We start from the raw sequence: 26,467 nt of genomic DNA, 5'->3' as shown, positions 1-26,467 counted from the left end.
CGTGAATTGGAACAAGTATAAATTTAAAAAAATTGGAAAAGTAAAAAGCACTAGTTCGACATAACCAACTTTCCGCACGCTAAACAGCTACGTAAAGTAGCACTTTGTGAGCAACTGTATTAAAAAATATATAACAGTAAAGGTAATAATTATAAAGTATTTCAGTGACACTATTACAAAACTGAATTACACTAGTTTTATCATTTAAAAGAATGTATACAAAGCTAGTCAGCAGGTAATACTGATAATATAAAGCCGTTCTCTTGTAAACCTGAAAATCTGATGTAATTTCTGTGCCAACGCTACCCGTAAGAACTCCGGTCGCGTAACATCAATTAAAATCGCATTTAGAGTCGTCCAGCACGTAATGCTACAATTTCCCGCGATCCGATACCGGCTCTAATACCACTCTAATACCACTATTACACGACTGCGCTTTGTCCAAACAGCGCCTATTGAAACGTACGCCGTAATTACGATTACAACACGTTTAAAATCGAGTTAAACAATGTATTTGTAATTGTATTGACATTCGGTAGCTATTTATTCCTAGCTTAAATAATTCTTAGTAAAAAAATTGCCATTTATAAAAAAATCATATGAATTTCGCTATACTAGTAATAATTATATTGATGATTATCTAATCATTGTTCACTATCATATACAGATCATATACAGATTAACCCTATATCTCCAAGGATTTCCATAACTACCGGTTATGCATACATTCGCTACTCCCACCCATGGTTTCCTTTGATCGTGAATTGACGGTCAACCTTGTTTGGTTCCGTTTCCCATGCTATGGGACCCAATACGTGCTCGCTGAAATCTGGAAATTGTCAGCTTTGTCCACGACCTTGGTTTTCCTGCGGATTTCCTTTGAAATTCGATGTCGCAATAAACTTTGACCAGCCAAAACGATATTGTGCGGCTCGTTAATCATCCTCCGAGTGATTTCAAGCCTTCATATGAGGCCTAATTCGTGAGCGCTCAAAGTTTAGTGTTATCTCATCTCTTGCTATCACGCTATTTTACGAGTAACACAGTAGAGTCAATTTCCTATCATAAGTATCCACCTTACTGGGCAGTAAGAAAAAGTGTAGCAGGGTAGCTCCAAGTATGTCGAAGTGGGTACTTAAGTTGTGGCACTTCCTGTACTTTTTATTAATTTTACCTTTTATCTTTTAGTCAACGACAGATAAATCTAATAACCAAAATGTTGTTTTTGTTTCAGAAACTGGAGGATGGGATAGTACACAAACGCTTTAGACCGTCCACTTCGCAAAAGTAAGTACTTCAAAACTGCCACATAGAGGAGCTGCCCCTGACGCCGCAATAGTCAGTTTGATACTGTATTTTGAGGATAGAAAAGTCCAACCAATTTTACTTGTCTTATTTGTGTAAATAATGTTTGCAAGTACATTAACACTTTTGCAACATAAATACTAAAATGAATGCTAAAATGAAATATTTTAACCCAAGGTGCATTATTTTAAGGTGAGTTGTTTTCCAAAACATAAGACAAGTAAGGTCCAGTTTACTAAATTGAATACATTTAAGTTTACCAATTTGAAGTCTGAAAACTTTTAATTAAACTTAATTAATAGGTACCAATCAAAGTGATTCCAAGAACGCATGTTCTTGATTTTCAACCACATTTACTTATGTTTATTGTAAATAGAAACTCAAGAGCTTTCTGCCAATATCGACCATGTTACCATAACATTCCAAAGTAATTTTTAAGTAAATAAGCACTTTATTGTACGGAAGAGAGGAATACAGGTAGGTACAAGGGCGAACTTATCCCTAAGAGGGATCTCTTAATTTTAAAAGTTGTTTCAGAAATTTTAGTGAGAATTTCTTATAATGTCTCGTAATACTCATAATCTATGTAGTTTTATACCTAGACCAGTCTTGTAGAACTTTTATCAATATAATTTGTGGCATTTTTTTAAATATTAAAAAAGGGTTTGTCAAATAAAATCTTTCGTAAACTAATTAGGAGTTTAATTAAAAAAGACCCGAAAAGAAACCGTAGAAACGCGTCTTCTTTTTCCTTAAAAAAAACTAACGAATTTAATTGGCCTTACCACAAAAAATCATAAAGTTATTTTATTTTACTAACTACGTTTATATTACAGTGGAAAATTTGGCAAATAAATAAAGGCTCTCTTTAGTCTTGTGTGCCTAGAAGAATACCGTATTTATATCGTTATTGCTTGATCAACTACTCGTAGGTAAGTTAATACAAGTTATACAATAGTACAAATTCCATTCGACAATCCGCTAGTCACGAAGTCGCAACATCGTTACAGTTGCGCCGCGGGCAATTAGCAACCTCCTGCAATTGTCGCACAATATTTACGCATTTATTTATGTGTCGCATAAATATGTGCGCGTGACGCGACTCGCGGCAATTATTGCGTGACTTATTGGCGAAGGAAGATAACACGTACGCCATTAAGCCACCAGCTTCAAATGACCCGCGAAGCCTCTGATCCGCCCCTTTTGATTTGTACTTTTGTTAGAAGGAAGAGGGATGAGGTAGGTCACGGTGCTTTGGTGACGGCGTCACCGCTCGGAGCGGTGGCAGCTTTATCTACTTGACTCTTGGTCGTGACTTTCCGACTGAGATTTCGCTAATTACGCTGATTATGAGAATCGTGCCGCTATTTATTGATAGACCCTGGGGATTTGAGTAAGAAATGGGAATCGAAATTAGATACCATTGTACACAATGCATAGCTGGTATCCTAGTATTTTTTGGGTTGACAACAATAATTATATCATTGTGTCGTACTCTAAGAATTCATTTAATTTTTAAAGATCTGAGGAAAAAAGCTGCGTTTATTCACTTTTTTTAATTTAAGTAGTACAATTTCTCTATCACATATTAGAAACTATAAACATAACGCAACATTTCTGGTTAATGCTGTTAGTGGTTTAGGTTTTAAGTTGTCAGTTAGTCAGTCCTTACGTATGCATTTCTACATCCAGACTACATCCTCGTTCACAAGTTACCCGCCGCGGGCAAACTGCGTCTTACTTTGATCACGAGAATATGTTGCTCTTGCACTTAATGTATCACCATTTCCTTATACAGACATTTGGAAATTATATTCCTGGAAATGTCTACCTTTATGCACGTTTAAATATGTTACGAACGGGAATGGACGCCGATGGTCCTGGGTTCGAATCCCGGTAAGGGCATTTATTCGTGTGATGAACACGGATATTTCATTTCTCTTTCTATCTTGGGTGTTTTCTATGTAAATAGGTATGTATTTATGTATATAAGTATGTTTATATCGTCGCCTCGTACCCATAGTTCAAGCTATGCTTAGTTTGGGGCTAGGTCGATCTGTGTAAGATGTTCCCAATATTTATTATTTTATTATTTAATGAAATTTTGAACTGGCAGCTTAACAAGTAAAGTTTATATCAACAATGCGCGTGCCTCTGTCACGATTAAGATAATTTACTAACAACCAAACATGTATACACCTACATATGTCATAAAAACTTACTATGTCAGCATTTCGTGAAAATGCCTATTTGTTGAGCCATGTCTATAAATATAACAACAATTGTTATTTGTTAAACTTAGCGCTTCAAAACAGACATCTTCATTTTCAAAACATAACAACAGTACACATGAAATAATATTATGCTGTCGCTGTAGCCTCTACTGATTTTCGGACTGCTTAATACTTAAGTTGAATTGTAGACAACGAACCCAGTAACTAGACTATCCATAGTATCCAGTATAGTTACCACCGAGGTAAAGTATTTTAACGAGATCCCATACTTGCGCGAACTTGACTACGCAAACGAGACTATGACTAATTTGAACCATTGAATGCGAAAATGTCAAAATTAGGTATATTACATGTGATTAATAAAGCATACTCCTGCAGGCGGAAAATGGCTCAACTCCTGTCCAATGAACTAATTAGTAAAGAAAGAGTTACTTAACTTCTGCATGCTTGCGCCTCGGGTTAGCCGAGGCGACAATAACAAAGAAGTTTGAGCAAACTCGACGAAAATTAATCTCACTAAACACCAAAAAGTTAGTTCCGACCTCGACGAGCTACAAACACCAAATGAAGACACTTAACCCGCGAAGTTTGATCCAATAAAACAAAGTTCCGAACAAACGAATGCATTAAAGTCAACCCGCAAACCTGATCCAATCGTAATATCGCACTGGCAGACATCGAAAGTTAGTATGCATTGACTTTGAAAAGTCGTCCAAAACTAAGTTGGGTTATGTTTATGAAACTATTCGGGTGCGGGGGTGTGCCGATACACATGCAAGAACTCGCGCCCAACTCGAGGCATAGTTCGCTAAGTGGAACAGCTGTAAAACAAAGTAGCGAAGGGTCTAGGAACTTGGTGTGTACGAGTTCGCGCGGCCACGTGTCCGCGACTCGCGCTCGCGGACCCTCGCCTCAACTTTGACAGTTTAATTCGGAAGCCGGCCGACGACCGCCATCGATTCTTAAAACAAGTTTAACTAGCTTTAACTAGAGCATGGCGGCGGGATGATAACGGAGCGCCTACCCCGCCCGCGCCCCCTCCGCGTGCAGATAAACTTTTAAAATGACTTTGGAAGCTTTTGAGCTTTTAATCGGTAAAGTTGTACAGACAGACAGTTCGGGTACAATCCTTGAACCGCTTGCGCCGGCGACGGCGGCCGCAAAACTTTGTTTTACAGGACTACTTTTCTTCTTGTTTCAAGGTTGGACTCTTAAAACAAACTCCGGTTCGACGGAGTTCGTGAACTCGGGCGCCAACAATTTACAAATTTCTCTCTTTCATAACAACTAACTGCCGCTCGGCGCCGGCGAAAGTTGTCCTGTGTAGATCTTAATCGCATTGTCTGTTGCGCTGGCGCGCCAGCTGATTGTGACGACACACTTCCCAACTTTTGGTTTACGACTCGTACCGACTGGCCACTACGTGCGTAAGCACAAACAGATCCCCAAACAACCTAAGGTGTCTGCAGTCTATTAGTGAGTAATCGCATAGGTGACGAAGGGTCTGTAAACAGCCCTCGGACTCGACGCGTTTATTCAATTTATTTAAGTGACATTGATAGCATCGACTGCGGCCAAAAAACTCGTCTGCCAAATTTGACGGCGCATCCCCTCGGTGTTTTCTTTTTTCGTTCACGCCTCACCTGTCATAGGCTTTTGGTAAAAACATTCACTGGCGTTTAATTTACAATCGCTTGCTTTTGCAGACGAAAAGTAAACAGTAAACACTGGCCACAAAATGTAAGTCCAGAAAATGTTGGCACAAAATTTCGTGTTAAGAGAATACCTGCATAGGCTTTATGTATTGCCAAATAGATTGTAACATAAGCTGCAGTATTGGATATTGCGCGTAAATTTTACGTAACTAGAAATAAATAGGTTGCGGGTGGGGCGGGCCGGAGTGGGCGAGGCTTGCGCGCGCAGCGCCCCCGCGCGCTTGCGGCCTCGCCCGCGCCCCGGCACTCGACTAGTCCACAAATCGCCGCGGCCCTCGCTCCTCGCACTCGCTACGGGGCTACGTGCGCTACGAGCCGCAACCACAAACTTTTACCACGCGCTACGCGGTGCTACGAAGGCGCAGGCCTTCGACATGCAAAAGTCTGTAACGCACTAATGTGCCTTCAGTGAAGTGAATAAACTTTTTTTAGTGACGTAGTGTTCCGTAAACTTTAGTGTGTGATGTGGGCCCGTGTTTTATAGCGATGTCGGCTCTCGTCCGACCAGTCTGGTAAGTCCCAGATATTTTCCCCCCGTCAACTATTTTCTTCGACCAAGGCGAATAGTTGAGCGCGTTTGTTGTTTATAATTGCGTCGTTAGTGTATTGTTTTTTTGCGGTTTCAAAAACGGTTTGTTATTTCAGCGTTGCGTCCTACGGTGAAAAACTGAAGAAGTGTCAAGATATAAAATAATGAAATCGTTGCGCACAAATCCCACGCTCGTAAAACCATTTCACGAAATGCTTTCAATCTGTTTTGATGTGAAAATTAAGGTGATTAACCTGGTTAATGTATGCGTATTTGATGTTTAATTAGGGGTTAAATATGGATTAGCTGGGCGTACTTGTATTTGCCGTTCGCGGTTGATTATTCCTCCCCGGCTCGCGTTGCGGCGCGTAATCGAATGACTCGCGACATTACGCGAATGCGGAATACGTAATTGATTGACATGATTCTACTACAAGCAATTAATATAGCCCTCAGTAACCTCTATGTATATGTTTTACGGTTAAGATTCTCACGCGTGTTTTAGTTTACTTTCATGAATCGAAAATGTTTTGATTATAACTCTTTTACTGTCTAGCTCAAGTCGCCTGCATGCTGGCGTATTAATATTTTTATTAAAAATTTGTCTTATCTGTTCCTAGTTTAGGATTACCGATTCAGAAAGTCGACCACTATTTTTTATATTTTTTTGAATTGGCCTGACCGATTTTTTTTTTTTTTTTTTAATTTATTTATCATAAAGTACACAACACTTTTATAAACATTATATTCCTCGCCAAACTGCAATTGCAGTTTGTTATTGTTGTGTGTGTTGTTATTTAATATTTTATTTCCGTTATCAGCAAAGAAAACTTTTAATAAATAAACCTTCATGTTAAAAATCAACAGATCCATACCTACCTTATTTTTTAGGTTAGTAAACATCTAAATATATTTATTGCACGCGGTATATTAAGTGGAGTCTTGTTGGTATAGGTAGTAAGATATTTTTATATCTACATATGCTTTCCTTTTAGTGACTGCGAATATTTCAGTCCTATAAATAACAAATGTTAATACGAGTAAAATGTCTCAGACATTCTAAATAGGTATGTAATAAAACTGCCTCAGCATCATTTTAAAATTGAAAAGACTTTTTATCAACCACTTAACGAAAAGTTTAAGAGAAAAGTGTTTATTCAGCAAGTTTGAATTTATCGCGGTAAACATATCAGCAAAAACCTTAAGAATCCCATCTCGTCAAACCTACTTATAAATGTACACACAAATTGATATAAACATCAAGCAGCAACCTCAAAGTAACCCTCAGCGTCAGGTGTCGGAGTGTTCGAGCGTGCCCATCTTGATAAGGAGCAAATTGTTTCAACTGAACCCGCTTATCTGATCGGCTGTGAGCGTAATTGTGGTATATTTTACACTTACGGTAGCTTAATGCTTTAATGAGAGAAAATACCGGCTTTACCTTTGGGCGGCATATGGAAGCTTAGATTTATGGTTATTTGAACGGGCGACGACGATCATTAATAAACAGTGATTTTTTGTAGACTTATGTTTTTGACAACATGGTTATTTTATTTGGCATTTGCTGTTTTACTGAGATAATGTTATACGTAGATAGAACTCTAAGCATATATATTTAATAGTAATCTACATATATAAAAGAAGACTTTATCAATGAGACATGTCGGCTCCGTTGGTCCTCAGCATTACAGAGTTTAAGTGTTACTAGATATCAAAAAAACTGTAGGTATACAAATTTCGCAGTTTCAGACAGGGGTTCCGCTAATATCGAGTGAAACATCCAAATATCAGTTATAAACATATTTGTAAATAGCATTGTTTAAACATATTTAATTTTCTTTCCATTCATATTGAGTAAATATGATAAAAACTGTATATGAAACAACTGTATTAGAGGGTAGGTACTTTTAATATTGTGTTTAAAAAAAGAAGCAACCTTCTTTTTTGCTGATCCAAATGATTATGACTTAAATTTTGTAAATTCACTTTATTTTTATATTTATAAATTAAATTGTTTACTCATATTTAGAGCTATAAATCTATAAACAGAAAATAATAAACCCAGTATAATTTTTATGAATACACTAAGTACAGTGGGCATCTCAGATACGTACATACTTACTCATTCACATTTTTTTTAATTTTTTTCTTATGACTAATACATTCGAGTCGATAAGATACTAATAATAAAGAATTACACAACAATATTCAGCATCTTTTTGCCCCTTAAGGGCTGCGTTTTCACTAGGCGCGACCAGATCTGCATAGTTTCCATTAAACTTTTGAATACAAATATATTTAAAAAAATATACTTAGGTAAACAACATCCATAACCCAGGAACAAATATCCGTGATAAAAATACACAAGTATAAATGCCCTAGCTGGGACTCGAACCGGGAACCGGGACCTCTAGCATGCAGAATCACTAGGTACATAAATGAAAACCTTTTTCCTACAAAAACACACGTTGAAGCAAAATTCATAACTCAACATTTACAATATTTGTTCAAATAAGTAAACAAATACATAGAACATTTTGATTAAAATCAAAAACAAACACTTGTACGAACAAACGTATCGATTATTCGCAACAAAGGGGTACGAGCAACATGTGAGTGGCTGCAGAATCGATATGCAGTAGTTCCGCGTTCGCGTAAGTGGGGTAATGGTCGCGCACTGTACTGCACCCTCGCGAAACACCCACGCTCGATAGGGCTGCCTACAAGAACGGATTTTTTTATGGTTGGTTTTTATTGTGGAAATTGATATTTTATTTTTTGTTTTGCCGATTTAGTTTTGGACGCCTTGGTTAGAATTATTTGATAATATCATAATTTTCATGTCTAAAAATAGCTACTTTATTGAAATAAAAACAAAACAAATAGAATCTCTTATCACAAAATTTGGTTAATAAATAATGAATATTTTAAATCATATGTAAAACAGTTTACAATTATATTAACTATTTTTCAAGTTAAAATTAGAGCGTCAAATAATTCACACTCGTCATCTCCGTTTATAGATTATTTTATATGACAAAAGTACAAAATATGTATTTTTTTAACTGTTTTTGTTGTAAATATGTATGTACCTAATATTTCAAACAGTTTTGTGTTACAAAGAGAACAAGAACGACTCTAACAGTGACTTTTTTTTTTTAATTTCCTTATTTAAAATTAAAACCTATTGTGACATGCACCTTTTTGTGATTCAAAACATAAAATATAAACATACGGATTGTTACAAACAAGCAGACCAGTAAACAGGTTTAGGTGTTTTTTTTTCTTGCAAGTTACCCTCCATGTGTCCCTGTCTATGCGTGAAACTATCGCTGCAACGGTAAATTGTAATATATCCTACTATTCCGTAAGCAATCTGACTGAGTTACTATTACCTATACTCTGTATCTTTAGGTATTTAAATAAAAGTAAACAAATAATGTGCACATTTTCGGGTAGTTATAACATTTATTGGTTAACCAACCAAATACAAAACCGCCTGGATCTGTCACAGAATGACCTGACTTTAACCTACATTATTTGATCATGTAATGTTTTCATCTACCCTCTGGCTTAAGGAGTCATTTGAGGGTAAATTTTGTTTACTTTTATTTAAATACCTAAAGATACAGACTATAGTTGACCGAGCGATCGCGAAACGCCTCCGTTTGAGTTTGGGCAACGCTTTCGCCCGACTATTCTACTGAGAATGTTTAAGAATCAATGTCTTCGAAAGGGGGGGAGCGTTGGGGTTTGCGAAGTCTACTGGTCGCTGAGCCACTAGTGATATAAATTATTTTTTGTCCTTTTTTATAATTGGTGTTACTTATTGCTTAGTACATACAAAAATTGAGGAGTTTGAAATTTCAAACAATGGTAAAAACCATTTTTTCTTAGTTGTCTTCGTGAAATCATGTTTACTTTTGGTAACAAACATTACTTTTCACAAGAAAATCTGTAAACGTTCCAAGTTTTGCAATACTCATTTTACTATTTAGATGAACATGTCCCAAATTATATCCAACTAAATTTCTTTATCTGCCTCTCTATTTCTCCTATCTGCAAGAGCGATAAAGAGACAGGTGAAGAAATGTCGATTTAAGTTTTTCGCTGTAGGCCCTCTGATATTAGGTAACGCGCGACAGCCCTAGCGTGGGCCCAGCGAGGGTTGCGCCGGACCCTCTCGTGCCCGGGCACGTATTGCGTGTTACTTATTCACGCTGCTTTCCCAGCACTATTACTATTTAGTGTTTATATTCATGTTTAAAGAACACCCTGTTTTCTCTGATATAACATTACCTCCGTGGCCTACTTAAGGTAAAAAGAAAACAATGGACATGTTTAATTCAAACTGTAAAAGTTTTAGTTGTTTAAAACTAGCTTTAAATGTTTTTTTTTTTTGTATTACCTACAATTGTGGAAAACCAGCAGTGCGATGAGGTATTTACCTATATACTTTCGGTTAAGAAGTGTTAGAGAAACTACTGTGCTTATGTTCATTCACAAAGAGGGTACTTTATTTTTCATGAGGGTCATAACATCCTTGCGATACGTTTTATTTATAATGATTTCGCCAAAGGAACCAATAAATTAACCCAAAGAACTTAATAAATTAACCTATACCGATACGTTTGCGGGTAAAAATTTCGCATATGCATAAGTTAAGTACTGCTTTTATATCGTACAAATATCGATAAAATAGATTTCTTTGTTAAGAGTATAAAACGCATGTAAGTACTTACCTAGATTTCAGAAAATATTTAGTGCCCTTACAGGGTGTCATGTACCTACCATTCTTAACTTCTAACACCTAATGTAGTTGAACATGACTGCAATGTAATACAATAAAGAATAAAAAGTCACTTTAGTCCGTTCTTAATCTTTTAGATTATCCGAAAAAAAGTATAATTTATTATGTAATTTAATTTAAATATTTTATAGAATTTAACTAAAATATGTTTGCACAGAACTGAGAGTTTAATTGGCAAAGCAGTATTTATTTATTTAAACTTTATTGCACAAAATATATACAACAACGTACAAATGGCGGACTTAATGCCAAATGGCAACCACAAAACCACCAAACACAAAAATCGTCATTTAGTGTCATTGAACCCTTTGGAAATTACTAGTTTTTGTTTTGTTTTTCAGTTTCTGATTTGTTTTTTGTCGCGAATTATTTGTCATAATTTTAATTTTCATTAAGTTCCAAGCTATCCCAATATTCAATTTTAGACTGCCATACCATACCAATCAATGTGTTTTCAACTCAATGTTATTGGTGCATATCCATGCCCAACCCAGGCAATCCACATAGGTTCATACATTTCTAATCTGTTCACCGCGTAATCGCGTCCTATAATAGGTTTGTCTCATGATAGTCATGATACATAACATAACTTATGTCAATAGACGAAATTCCCAAATGGACAAGTAATACAATATCTGCGATGGATGGATGTTTGGATGTATGGGTGGAGGGGATGAGTTTTATCGTAATCAGTTTTAGTAAGGCATTTAATTAAATGCCTTACTAAAACTCGAATTTGTCCGACTGTTCATTGTCGGTTGTCGTAATCATAGCGTCGACCCCAAAGACTGTACACGATAGAATCTGGCCATGCATGCATCTGGTATTTTTTTGCACATTTTTATTTTTAATAATCTACAGATATAATACTAGAGGTATATAAAAATACAATTATACATATTACAATGTTTTCGCTGAATATACTTTAATTTTTGTCCAGCGTTTTCTGATAATCTAATACTCACTAGGAGATCTTCACTCACTTCACGCGCGTGCTACAATAGGCCTGTTGCAAGTAACAAAGAATCACGGAAATAATGGTTTCAAAGAAACATATATGTTAATATGATTCTAAAAAATGGCCCAATCTCAGTATAAACTGAAGGATTATGAATATATTCAATAAAATAAAACTGCAAAATTCTCCAATCGGCCATTATTACTGAAACGCCAATCAGAAGCGTTCTAAACAGTGACGTCATCAATCCATAACATATTTCTTAGAGCAACATAGACAACCTCATTGACCGAAATCCATACGTTCTCACCAAAGAGTTCGAAGGTGCAAAAAAAATGTTATTTCGCCACTAAACATTTATTACGTCCAAAAAATATTATTACACGATATAAAGGAGATATCTATTTGTTATTATCTTAATAAAATGCTAAATAATACGATATTTCACCAACAAACTTTTTTAATTATTTGGCTGAATGGAACTATCATTGCCATGTTGGCTGTCGTAGCTAGAAAAAATGAAAAATTAAAAAGTAAAACCGGCACTCGGTGAATTTCACTCAAAATTTACATGTATCTAAATAATTCGTCTTAAATTGCAACCGTGTGAGAGTTTTTGTGTAAAATGAGTTATTGTGATAATTTTTTTTAATGTATTTATCATCCCTAATCGTAATATATGGTGCTGTAATAAGAATATCATTCGGATTCAAGGGAAATTCGTAACTGTAAGTATGTAAACAATGTCTACCACCCTACCACCAACTAAATGGTGACGTCACAAATGTCGTGCGAGGCGTTTTCGCACGAGTTTTAAACTAGCTATGATAAATGCAATTATTTATGTTAAATCTTATGAGTATAGCTGAAATATTGTGTTTTTCGGAACCAATACAAGTGTACCGACAATAATAAAAGGGATTTCAAAATTTGTCATCAGGCCTATTGTATTTATATTTTCACAGGTTGTTTTACGCTCATTATAATATCGTATTACCACAAGAAAAACACGGTGTACCTTTTGTACTTGAGGTAGTCAGGAAGACTTTGTACTCCAAGCACTAAAACTTGTTTTTATTTGGGAGCCATTTCTCTGTCAAAAAGGCAAATACTTACAACAAAGTTAAAACTACCTCAATCTCAATCCTGCAAACTACCTCCAACTCAAATTATTTAGGTACTAGCAAAATATCATCAGAAATGCTTGGTTTATAAGTTAACCGAGTTATTCAGGTTCACCCTGTAAAATGAAAGGAATGCACCAATATGTGATATGGATGCTTATTCTGATTGTAAAACCAGGTTATGAATTCGATCTGGATGTTTTCATAATTATGCTCTGTAAGCTGCCAAAAGTGACATCTGACTAACAACACAACAACATCTGACATCTGACTGATAATATCCACAGTGGCGGATTTGCCCTAAGGCCAAGTAGGCCCGGGCCTAGGGCGACAAGTTTTTTGGGGGCGGCAAATTGTGACAAAAAATTCGCTGATGACAACAAGAAATAACTCAAAATGTAGTCAATATGATGGGTGCTGAGAAAGGGGCGGCTACAGGGCCTGGGGCCTGCCAGCCTAGGGGCAGAGACTGCAAATCCGCCACTGCATATCCATAATAAATCCTGGTCAAATTCATAATCTGTTATTACAATCAGATGAAGCATCAAGCGCTTCAACAAGCTTATATTAAATATCAAAAGCAAAAAAAGTAAAGGTGGGGATACCGTTAGTATCTAATGCATACCTACATTGAGTTGTGTCTAAGTGGATACTTCTTCCAAATTCTAAATTACTTATTTGTTAAACATAAGTGTGTACCCCAACACAACAGCAGGTCTTAGATAAATGTATAAATAAGTATGCTTCGCCACATGGCATACAAATAACTACAGAAGACATGGTGAATGCATTTACTAACTACATAGTAAGTAGTAGTACTAGTAATAATTCATTATTAAATAACTAATACATTTTACTAATACTAATACACGGACAGCAAAGTGCAACTTTGCTATCCGTGTTTGACGTGCAAAGTAAGCCTTTCCGAGCTGGTGTGGTGAAAAGGTATGTAGATAGGTAATAATTTGAAGTGTTCCAATGTTGTATATATGGCCTATGTATTTGGAATACTTATCAAGTTTTTAAGACCAATATGTAGGATATTTTTTGCGTATGGTCATGGAACTTAATGTGTAGAAAATTATACGAACCCCCTGAGATCGCAAGAATAAAAATCTGTTTTATATATTCCGTCTGATTAGATTTCGTAATTTTGTATAAAACAATAATCTTATTTTTCTTACTGTAAAAACTATTTTGTGGGTACCTAAACAATTTTGTTTTATCACGACGAATACTACAGACTATTCAAAATGGGGTTAGACGTTGAAAAGCACATATATCACAATTGTACTAATATTCACACCTCGAAAAGTTACTGGGAAACAGTGGTGCAACTGCACTCATAGTGATTTTTTTTATAAATACTAACCTATTTATTTTATTATAGAACTCAAAAAGGATTATTCAAACACAAATTAATCTAAACGTACCCCAAGCAACCCCAATCAGAGTTCCTCATAAGAATAATTATATAGTAACTGTAGCAAGTAGATAGTAACTGTTGTAAGTAGGTATTTAACAAATTCACTTTATCGCAAAAGCAGCTCTTGGCACGGACTTGTCGGGCTCAAGTGGGCTAAGTACGCTAAAACTTTACACAACATCTCAGCAAGGTAGATTATGTCCAGTTATCAGGCAGTTCCACTGAGCTATAAACTTCAGCCCGCTAAAGCCATTTAAACGGGAAACTCAATTCGGCCCAAATTGGAAGAGCATTTATCTTTCCCCGGAGTCGATTTAAAAGCAGAATCACGCAAGCACACGACGCTATTATCGCGCGCTCGCGATCCTCAGGCCGCGCCAACTCTATGAATCTAATCCACGGGATTTACCCGCTGATTTACAGCCGAAGAAGCCCGACAGGAGCCGAGCCAACCCGAGGGCGTCTCAAAAGAAAAGTGATAATGTCTTAATCCTACCACACTCGAAACCCCCTCCAATTTTATGGTCGCCCGCGCAGACGGCACTGTTTGATTTATGATTTCAATAATTAAGAATTCTAAGGTGCAATTTGAATTTGAAGCCGCGATTTCTGAGGGGGGCAGCGCGTGTTTGTTATTGCCCGGGGCGGAAAGGGTCTCAGATCTTATGGCTTACCTTTCATTTTCCGAGGAATTATGTCGTGTAGCTTTAATTGTGCAATGAGATTATGCAGGAACTCTTACTTCAACTTAATCTGCTTGTGTGGTTAGTATTTGCTTCACTGCTCCATTTTTAGGTACCTAACCTAACCTATCTTATTAAGTTAAGCTTTACTTGCTTTTTCATAACATGCCGTCACTTCTCTAAAGCCGTTAAAAGTCCAATACATATATACATATTTCTCATAATTGTATGAGGTACTAAAGCAGGCTTCTGTCTAATACCTACGCTGTTTTATAGCCTCATTAATAGGTATACCTCTACATGTACATCTCGGCCTCCTAAGACAATATCCTCGTCCTCATAATCCCTATCAGGCGTAATCTAGGGGCATTACAATTAACGCAGGCCGAGATAACCCGCACTCGCCACCCGCCGATAGGCTGCACTAGTTTAAACCGGTTACACCGCCCTCAGGGTTTATCTAATTACCCTACGCCAACACGGGCACACGTGTAGGGTTGCGACACCTGGACTGAGTTTTATGCGGTTAAAATTCGTACACGTGAAAATCGTGAACTAGCAAAATGATGGTTTGGTTTGATACGTAGCGACTAACCGCTCTTATTCATAAAACTTTTACAAACCTCTTGAATTTTATCTTCTTTCATTAATAAACGATTTTTTTTTCTTCCAACAGAAATGTCAAAAAGACGGATAGGCGGGGGGGGACGATTATCAACAGTTTGTTACATTTGACGAATAACCTTGTGACGAAAGGTAAATTACGTAAGACAGTTGTATCAATAACTCGTTGTACCAGACATACTTCATACTACATAGTCACTTGACAAACTTTGTTTATATGTATATATATTGACAAACCTTTTTTGATTACTTTAAATTACCTATCCTATATACTTACTATTTACTGCTTAACCGAGGTGTCTTTCAGTCACAGTCACAAGAAAAGATGCGACTCTCGGAATACACAGCAGCTGTAATAAACATCTGAAAAGGATGTAAATGCCAATGATGATGAGGAGATACAATAGGTACAATACCTACCTTATATACTACGCGCATATAATCTAAATCAAACACGTATAAACCGAGTTTTTATAACTGTACCTAACTATATATTTCCTCATTTTTATTATGCCATTAAATTACGACATTCTATTTCAAAGTAAATAAAAGGTTTAAAGGTTATCATCCATTTCAAAGTCACTTAATAAAATATCTTTAGAACTTACGTTGTATTACAAGTTTGTTTTAAGATCCGACGTTGATTTCTGTTGTATTCTACGTTGCAAGGTATTGTTGACAGTTTACGCTAACCAAATACTTTTATTTTTATTTATTTATTTTTTTCTTCTTTTATGATATAGGAGGCAAACCAGCATATGGATCACCTGATGGTAAGCGATGGTTATTTTTACGGTCGTTAGTTTCCCTTAAATTTTAATTCAACTAAGTAGTTATGTCTTATATGTCTAAATAACAGTTTTTATTGTCAACTCTTAAAAGTATCTAAATTTTGAATATGTGTCGCCAGCGACATAATTTTTAAAACGAATATCCGTCAGTACGTATAGACTGATAAGAGACCTCACTGACCTTAACGTCCATGAATCTTGATCTTCGTTCACGAAACCGAATGACGAATATTGGCTTCAGGTGTAGGGTGTAGTGAAAAACTTCTGAAGTGAGTCAGTAAATAAACAGCAGCAATCTTGTGTCTTGAGATTAAAACTAGAAGAAAGGGCTGGCTAACATACTTAGTTTATATTGTTCGCAACTCATTGCAAGCCTCATTTTTGTCAGAAATCCAGTGACGCACAAATAAGACTTGGATTAGGTTTAAACATAAGTAAAACTGAATAGTGCAGCCATATATGTAATACTTGTCAACAATAATAAAGCTTATCATAGAATAACGTGAAATTAAAGTTTTCAAAGCTGTGCGATTTGCAGTAAAATTGCCGAGAAAATTGACCAACAAAAACAAAAGACGAGTACACATATTTTTTTTATCACCGGCCAGTGCGCGCGGTGGCTGCACCATGCAGGTTTACAGCTTAGCAAAAAAGAGTAGAAATTAAAAAGTGGCAACACTGTAGTGTCGTCCCGTTTTCTTATTTATATTGGTTTGAAAGGGACGAGAAGGGACACTACAGTGTTGCTACTTTTTAATTTCTACTCTTTTTTGCCAAGCTGTACCATGTTACATACCTATGTGCATATTTTTGTTGAAAGAAAATATGTATAGTTAAAAAATAGAAAATGTATATATTCTGCTCTGGTATCTATTTCGTATAAAAGTATTGTAAATGTGTAGGTAAATAAACAAAATATAACCTCACGCAAACGCTCACGTGCCAACCCTACCGGTAGTCCGTTTCCTTCACCCTACTCACGTACCTAAGCGTACCCACACTTCCGGTGCGTCAAGGACCATCGATTACATCTCGAGGCATATTGCACAACTTCCAAACTCGGCAATATTGAACAAACCACATTCGGTTCCTAGTCCTACCTTAAACCGATTCGTAATCTAGTTATTCTTTGTATTAGTTTCCAGCAACAGAATATCAATAAATACCTGCCCTAGTAACTAAGCTCTTCTGTATAATATTCTAAAAATCCATAAATCCTTATATTATATACTTTTCACATCACCTAATCGGAAAATGGATTTTTCTTCCCTGCTAGGAGGGATCAAAGTGGCACTTTTCTGTTCAACGACTTTTCATTGCCAGTATAAAATATTAATATAATTAACTATGAACATCGTATGTACAGCCTGGCAAAAAAGAGTAGAATTTAAAAAGTGGCAACACTGTAGTGTCAACACTAAGATTTATTTATTTTCCTCATAGTTGATGTGAAAAGCAGTATGTGTCACACGGTATCAAAGTTAATTTGTCTTGGGCGTTAACACTTGAATCCCTCATTACGCTCAGGATTCAATGTACGCCCTTGACGGAAATATATCATTTTGATCCCTTGTAACACAAACTACTATAGCGTAGGTACAGCTCTGCCGCTGCGTGAACTTTTTAACCTTTTCTGCCAATAATAATAATCAATAAAAAAAACAAGATAAGCGTAACCAAATGTTTTTAATAGGCCAATAGGGTACATAAATAAATAATAATATTGGAGACAACATTTTGACAAATAGGTGTATTAAGAAAGTAAATTGAATTTTCCTAGAGTTAGACCAAGGTAAGTCTGCAACGATGTTGATAGCATACGCAATGCAAGTGTTATTTTAAACGTCAAACTTGTATGAAATTATTTATTTAATTTTTATTGCACATAAGGAAATACACTGTACAAAAGGCGAATTATGACTAACTCTAGCGTTTAACTCTAAATAGCATGGTACCTAAATTTTTTACGCATGTTTGAAATCATAAAGTTCACGTGTCAACTCTGTCTAAATAGTATTACATACATAATTATGCATATCACAGTCAAGCTATACTAAAGAAGAACTCAGAAGAACCAAATGATTTATAAGGCTGATTTAGACGGCGCGCAATCTCGCATGCGATTTTAGTTACATTGCGGACTGTTGGTTACGTCCAATTCGACCGACCGGTCAAAAACCGCAATGTAATGAAAATCGCATGCGAGTTCGCGCGCCTTCTAAATCAGCCCTTATACTAAAGCTAAAGCGATTCCGTTTTGTTAAAGGCCATGGAATACCACTCAAGGCTACTCAAGTTCCAAAGTCCCAAAACCGATCGATATTGAAACTACGTAACGAATGGCTAAAATTGGCCATTCGTTTTATATGTTGTATTATTTAGAACAGATTATTAAATATTTATAAAATATTCAGTACGATTGCGAACACTTGCTGTACTGAGTCCATCGCGGGTGTTTACCTTTTAACGCGCAAAAAATGCTATGGTAGTTAGTGAGTTCAAGCCTCCATGACGCTCAATTTCCCTAGTCAGAATCATTAGAAAAAATGCAAAAAATGGTCTCTTTAGAAATAATTTAACTTTTTAAATTTTTTCTAACCTACATTACGTATCAATAGGTTGGACAAGAGCATAGATTCTAACATACACATACTTAGGTAAGTACTTACGAATTCACTTACATTTTTATAATGTCTGAATTTTCATTTTTTATGAATAAGATTTGCACACCGGTGGGAATCGAGTTCTCTGCTCATCATTAGTCCCTTCACGTACGCACGTTAGTACCTACTGGGTCTCATCCGGTGAGTCAAGGACCATCGATTCTATCCCGAGGCATATTGCACAGACTCCCAACTTTGCCCCGGTCGATAAGTAGGTACTTACGTGATCGCGTGCTTTGTTTAGACTTTAGATAGTGTAAAAACCTATGTAAACATAAAAACACGCCTATTGACCATACATATGCACATACAATAATGTAAGTAGGTACATATGTAGAGTTATACCAAGATAAGTCTGCAACTATTTTGATAGCACACGCAGTGCAAGTGTTATTTATTCGTCATAATGTCATAGAAGTACGACGTTTAAAATAACACTTGCACTGCGTCAGGCGTGGCTCACTCCGCGATTTCGTCGCTTTGCTACAGGTAGCTAAAAGTACATCCGTTCCACACCAATTTTGGTGGCTAGCCATAAACCGCGCGTGGCGCTGTCGCCACCTAGCGACCATATCTGTCCTGATCGTAACAGACGTGTTTTGATAGAGAGTGAGTCTCCTGTACCTAGAACTATTATTTATTCTGTGACCTATCAAAATCGTTGCAGACTTTTCTTGGTTCAACCAAAGAGAATAGATAGTATAGAGGGCTTTTGCCATAGTAAATTTTGTAGTCACGGTACATTTACTGCCATCTATCGACACACGATTAACACTTGAAATAAAATTGAAAATGTATAAATTAATCTAAATATGTATACGGATAAATGATTTTTATTTTTTATTGTTCCATACTGACCCATGTTCGTTCACTGATATGTGTTAAAATTGTTAAATATCAAACGGCGTCGTCAACGCCATCTAGCCGAGAATAGGCCAAAGGTATGGCGCCATCTATCCGAGAATGAGTTTTTCTTGATTACCGAGGCACGTTTTTTCTTAGACTTTATTTATCTTATACGGAGTTACATATATATTTGGTTCAACTCTACCAAAGATATATATAACTCTATCGTAGATCTAGCGGGTAATTCAACAAATGAAATTAACTTTTTTGCAAATAAAACTAGGAATTACATACAAAAGTTGGATAGACAGTAAGTAGCACACTGTAGTACTCGTATAAAACAAATACAAATGCATTTATTTCATTCATTACTAATTATAACAATGTATGTTCTTATTATATATAATATATGTTTTCGAGCCATAGCAATATTAGTCTTATTAAAATATATCAAAAGCCCTGTTAAAATTGTATCTAAGAAACCTGATATTTTTTTTATATACCTAAAATAAAACTGGGTTTTTTCTTATATTAAGTTCATTTTCATGAAACGTTTCGGGTCCATTTTTGAATTTTAAGAGCTCAGCGGTCGACAAATGGTTTTTAGGGTTCCGTACCTCAAACGGAAAAAACGGAACCCTTATAGGATCACTCGTGCGTCTGTCTGTCTGTCCGACCATTCCTCCCCTTTATCTCTGAAACTACTGGGTCTACAATTTTGAAAAAAAAAAAAAACATAATAGTATTTTACCTATAGATGACAGGAAAACCTATTAGAAATGTGCAGTCAAGCGTGAGTCGGACTTATCTACGGAACCCTTGGAACGCGAGTCTGACACGCACTTGACCGGTCTTTTTATAGATGGCGCAGCATAGGTTTTCCTGTTCCTAGTTTTGTTCTATGGGATTTGGCTTAAATTGTCATACTTAAAATTCCAAAAAAATAAACATTGATCAGAATAAGAATTTTATTAGTTTAACATAGATGTATATATGGGTGTGGTGTATAGGTTTATATATGGGTGTGATTTGACACTATTCGTAGGATTGGCAAGTAAAACCTATGCTGGCACCATCTGTAAAATACTTCGAACCCCATTGTTGTGTAATGTGTACGTGAGATGAGATGAGATCGACTCCAAATAAATTTTTGATTCAATTGGCAATGTGATTGTCCCGTCTAGACTGGGTGTTATATTACTATTACTACTATTAGTATACGCGATAATAGGTCCTATCTATAGGTACAAACAGCAACACTCCTATCTGTATATCAGTGGACGTTATTACAAAAGGCATACGGTCCACCGATGTATAGTTAACAGTGTGGGCGATGGTACGTAAAATGATTTAATGCGCCCGAATCAGGAGGTTCCGGGTTCCATTCCCGGTAAGGGCATTTATTTGTGTTCATCACAAATATTTGTTCCTGACTTATGAATATTGTTTATGATCAACAACGTCAACGAACAGTTAATTTCTACTTAGTGTAGGGCATATCAAAAATTAAATGTGGTTATAAAGTTTATTAGAATAGGTATGACAGTCACCTGCAATAATCAACTCAACGAAGACCGCAAAAATATGTGACACGCTCTTATGGCTATACAAATAAGATCGAGGCAGATATTTTTGCTGTCTTCTTTGTGTAATATATTATTGCAGGTGACTGTACTTACCTACTAATATAAATTATCGACGTACTTACAGTCAACGGTAAAAATATGGGTGTACAAATCATCTCAAAAATATGTCCCATAACTCTTATGTCAGTGAATTAAGAACTATGGGACATATTTTTGAGTAAGTTGTCTACAACCATATTTTTACCGTTGACTGTACAAGAAATTATTACGGGTTAAATATTCTTAGGTACTTAAACGCTTCTTACAACTTTCTGAATAGGGATATCTCTTACCGTGTCTCACGTGTTGCGGTGTCCCTCTTCAGGAAGGTGTACAACAAGCACTTTATCTGAACGCAAATATTTAAAAATAGCTCGTATCCTCAAATTGATTTGAAACTCCAACAGACACATACATTTATACTAACACAGTTAACGGAATTAGTTCAAAATTCGTAACAAATATGTGTGTTGATTATGACGACAACCCGGTTTCTCTATTATACGAGGATCTTTCCAAAAGTTTCTAGCATGTTCCGGCAGTATGCATGAGACAATAATGTATAGTTCGTACTATTGTTTGAGAATTTTCATTAAGGACTTATTGTGGTGAAGTATAATCACACTTTTTTCTTGAATATTGACGATATACGCTATATATCTGTGTAAGATGTCCCCTAATATTTATTTATTTATTCATTTATACCTTAAATGCATTTTTCATATTGCTACTCATTGAGAATCTTAACCGTTTTTACCGTGTAAAAATTGATTGTGTACCTAAACAATGTGTCATTGTAAATCAGGTGTAAATAATGACTACGATACAGTCGAAAATGAGTCGAAGTCATCATTAAGACCATCAGTAAATTAATTCATTAATAAGTCATAATTCCTGATTTATTTCTTTTGTGGGTTAACAATAGGTCTTATAACTAAAAAACAGTACGGTTAGGTACCACAAACCCTGTCAGGGCACTGCATTGTTATGTAGGTACTTAAGTATAAAATAAAAATAGCCTGCAATATTTGCAACATCAATATATAGAAAGTTTGCTTTATCCTATAAAATATTTGTGAGTTGGTTTGTGCCAATATTGCAGATTTTTAATACAACCCTTAAAACTTCTTTCAATGTATAAATAGTTACATAAAAATGCGTATAACTAGAAATTTTTGGTACTACCTACCCTCTTAGGATGTAAATGTGAGATAAACGGGTGAGCTGCCTAATGAAACCAGTTAAATTTAAGAATAGTATTTTATACAATCGTGATATAATAGAGTTTTTCAGTCGAGTACCGTGTTTAGGCAACGAAGCTTGCTGAGTTGTCTAAATAAGGTACGAGATTGTAAAGCTTGATTATATCACCATTGTATACAATACTTTTTCTACGAGCAACAAAAATAATACTTTAAACTAGTAGAATTATACAAACAAACCAAACCAAAAGTATACAGCTAAAATACGCGAGCAGCCGCGATACCTTCATACTGGTACGCGTCCCGGCCGCCGCGGCTCGGCGGGTTGGTCAATGACACCTTCTCGTAACTCATGAGGCCCTGGTACTTGCTCCGCGCTAAATTCAATTTTTAGACAGTTGTTTTCTCGATTTTGGTCACCGTAGCCTATGGAGACTAACAAGCAACAGTAAGTGGTTTTCGTAGTCTATGGATGTTGCCATATTAAGGGTGTCACATGCGCGTTTCTGACTTATGAACCAATTGTTTCTACTATACAACCTAAAATAAATAATTAATTTGAGCTATGGTTTTGTTTCGTCCTCTTGATCGCGGCGAGCTGTGATTGGTCAATTTCATTACAATTTACTAAACTGTATCGAAATGAATATTATAGTTGAGTTGGGAGCCCGTAGATTAAAAATACCCAATTGCAGTTTGGTATAAGAAATCTTAATTCAAGAATTACGGTCGACGAGTAGAAAAAAAATTTTTTTGTGAATACTTAAGGGCCCGGCCGCACTGGTGCGTTGCGCTACGTCGCGTTGTTTCGTCGCAAGCGTCGCCGCAACGTCGACGCTGCGAAATTGTATATTTGTATATATTTTTTATGACATGCCCAATGAAATGCGTTGCGACGACGCGACGGAACGCAACGCACCAGCCGGCCTAGCACACACAGGAGCGGCGCAACAGTATGTCGCTCGCGAGATAGACTACCCGTATTTTTCTAGCTTTATTCATTAGAGAGGAATTGGTAGAGTTAGACCAAAATAGGTCTGCAACAATTTTGATAGCACACGCAGTGCAAGTGTTATATTAAACGTCAAACTTCTATGAAATTATGAGCTATAAATAACACTTGCACTGCGCGTGTTATCAAAATCGTTGCAGACTTATCTTGGTCTAACTCCAGTCCACCTCACGGGTGAGATACTATCACGCCACTCCTTGCTAGGTCTACAGTAGGGCCCCTCTCTAACGGCTCGATTCGGAAAATGAATTAGATTTCTACTAGACTTCAACAAGTTACGATACGGATAATTTAAAGATATTTGTAAGATAGATATGTCAAATTTGACGTTTCCGCGATTCTGGAGGTCCTCTTGAACGATTTCGACAAGTTATGACTTAGATATCCAAGTCACATCTAGTCGATATCTAATGTAGATCTAGTTGATCTCTAATCGTCTCAAGATCTTGTGATTATCTCGAAATCCGAATAGGCCTGTAAGACTGGAAATGGGTCAACTATTGTGAGGAGACATCAGCCAGAAATACCAATCGTCAGTTGAGTGTATTGCTAATGTAATTCGTAATTCAAAATTACCTACATAAAGCGGATAAATTCGAATAGATTCGTAATGGCTACAGACGCAGCTTAGGGCATAATCTTACTGTAAAATAATGAATGTAAAATATTGCCGATCCAAACCAGGCAGTTAACCTATGTATTATTATCACATAAGTATGTTATTCTGTCTGATTATCGGTTTTTTTCATGAAAATGTTTTTACGTATCCATTTTAAATATTTCCATAAAAAAAATTGTAAATCTCCTTTTTGATAGGTATATTACCTCCACGGATAGGTATGCTATAAATAGTTTCTTATCTCTGGCCAACAAAACATGGCAACCGATAAACCGTGAAAAAAAACCGTTCCAGTTGAACTATGTTTTGACAGAACTGAAAAAGTTTCATGAAAACTTTCACCCTTTGCACAAAAGTTTTTTCTCGGTAATTATGCGCATAGTGATCACATTTTGAATATAAAGAAGCAACGAAATTACTGTATGTACAAAAGTTTTTCACCAAATTAACAGAATATGTGTAACCTCGGACATTAACTTCTAACTCGTGTTGGGCGCTCTAGGAAGAACATCGCACGGAATAATCGGTTGGACTGCTTTTTGACGCGATATTGTATTACCAAATTCCTTTTTGCTAACATTGTGTAAAATTTATGAACTTTTTTTAACTTTTCATGCTCGAGTTCAAACTTTTCGACCTACATTCTTGTTCTACCATGTAAAATTATTTTTGGTCTGAAAGCTCTTGAGTGAAATGGTTTTTACGTGGGAACGATTTTTGTGCAACCAAACATAATAAACAAGTGCTTAAAGTGTTTCAACGTCGATGGGAAACGCCTAGAATCATTTCCGCGTAAAAATATTGTGATTGTGGATGGAAAATCGAATCGCAAGTACAATATTTGAATTATATTAATGTTGATATACGTGAATGTGTCACGTGACGCGGGGATGAGTCTGACGGAGCCGTTTGTTGCAGGACGGCGCCGCTGAGCGCGCAGTCGTCGCTCGCGCAGATCAACAAGAGGAGGCTGGAGTTCGGGGTGGATGTAGAGTCGTTCAGGATGGCCGACCGGAGAGTGGAGCGTAACAGCAGTGAGGGCTCGATGGATGAGGAGGAAGTGGCCGGCAAACGTAGGCGACGTCTCTTAGACGACGAACGCCGGGAAGACGACCTCCGACGCCGAACCTTTCCGTACCGACCCGGCCCTGCGCGAAACGACGACGAAGAAACAATACTGAGAGAAACGCAGGCGGCCCTAAAAACACTTTCCGGCAGCTGGTCCAGAGAACAACCCCAAAACTACAGCGGCGACGAAAACGACGACGCTAACGCCTTCGAAAACCTCTTCGAAGAAAAACAATCGCACAAAATGCTTCCGTCTTCCCCCTCCCCGTCTTCCGACAGCGCAGATGGCTCGCAAAAGAGCTTCTCACAGCGCCACAGAAAAGAAGAACAAAGTAGAAACGGTTCCATTGAAAATGAAGTACAAATAAAGAAAGTCGCACGTTTAGAGCACGACAAAAGTGACGATGAGTATGAAAAACACGGAAAATATTCCAATCACTACGATGCGCCAAATTTTGATGAGCTAGTTGATTCGTCTTCCAATGAACTTGAGATAGATATGTCTGACCGGCATGACGACAAATATGATGACAGAGAAACTAAGCCGAAGCGTAAAAGTGAGACGATGTCGGTCAATAAGCAGTCTTTATACAACGCTTACAAAGCTGCGACAGCAGCATTGCCGTATTCGACGCAGTCCGCGTTCAAGCCACCCGCGGAGGTGAAGCATCGGCTACACGGAGCGACGTTTCCCAGCGAACCCTTCGGAGGTTATTCTAACGAGCATGATAAGAGCTCGGTGGGGAAGGGCCCGAAGCAGTACACAGTGTTGCAACCTGCGGGCGCGGGGTCCCGTGCAGCAACAGCTCTACAAGAGGCACGGACGGTTCCCTCTGCCACACCGACGCGCGACTCTAGGCCGCTCGCCGCACTCTCCCCGCCGGTCAACAGAGGTACAACCACCTCCAGCGACACACCTAAAACTTCCTTAACGACATTACTATAACGTCGAACTCCACGCTATCAACTTCGCCCAAGTTTGTTTCAAGGTCGCTCGATAACTCATAACGTTACCCGCGGCGGAACCTGATGTTCTCCGTTGAAACCATCTTTCCTAAACTGTCTAGACAATTTATGTGCCTTCTATGAATGGAATGTAGTATCTGTTGTTACTTACCGTATACATTATAACAGTTTCAACTAAGAGGTCTCAAAATGGGTTTTATCATTCAAAACAATCCTCATCTGTCCGAGCAGATGCCAGTCCGCAACAGACGCTGGCAACAAATCATC

At 37.0% G+C, this 26,467-nt stretch overlaps 1 protein-coding gene across 8 annotated transcripts in view; it reads left to right on the top strand.

The window, feature by feature from the left end:
- The window catches only part of LOC134792759 (myelin transcription factor 1), a 303,293-nt gene that overhangs the window by 248,504 nt on the left and 28,322 nt on the right, over positions 1–26,467 (top strand). For 7 of the 8 annotated variants that reach the window (XM_063764068.1, XM_063764070.1, XM_063764071.1 and 4 more), the window contains exons 5-6: positions 1,235–1,287; positions 25,085–26,127. In XM_063764068.1, coding sequence (XP_063620138.1) covers positions 1,235–1,287; positions 25,085–26,127 — 1,096 coding nt within the window. Of the gene's footprint in view, positions 1–1,234; positions 1,288–5,197; positions 5,767–25,084; positions 26,128–26,467 lie in introns of those variants that run through there. The other variant, XM_063764072.1, reaches the window with a different exon arrangement.

The sequence above is a fragment of the Cydia splendana genome, chromosome 8 (assembly GCF_910591565.1).
Source record: "Cydia splendana chromosome 8, ilCydSple1.2, whole genome shotgun sequence".
Taxonomy (NCBI): domain Eukaryota; kingdom Metazoa; phylum Arthropoda; class Insecta; order Lepidoptera; family Tortricidae; genus Cydia; species Cydia splendana.
This window is presented reverse-complemented; position numbering and strand designations above follow the sequence as displayed.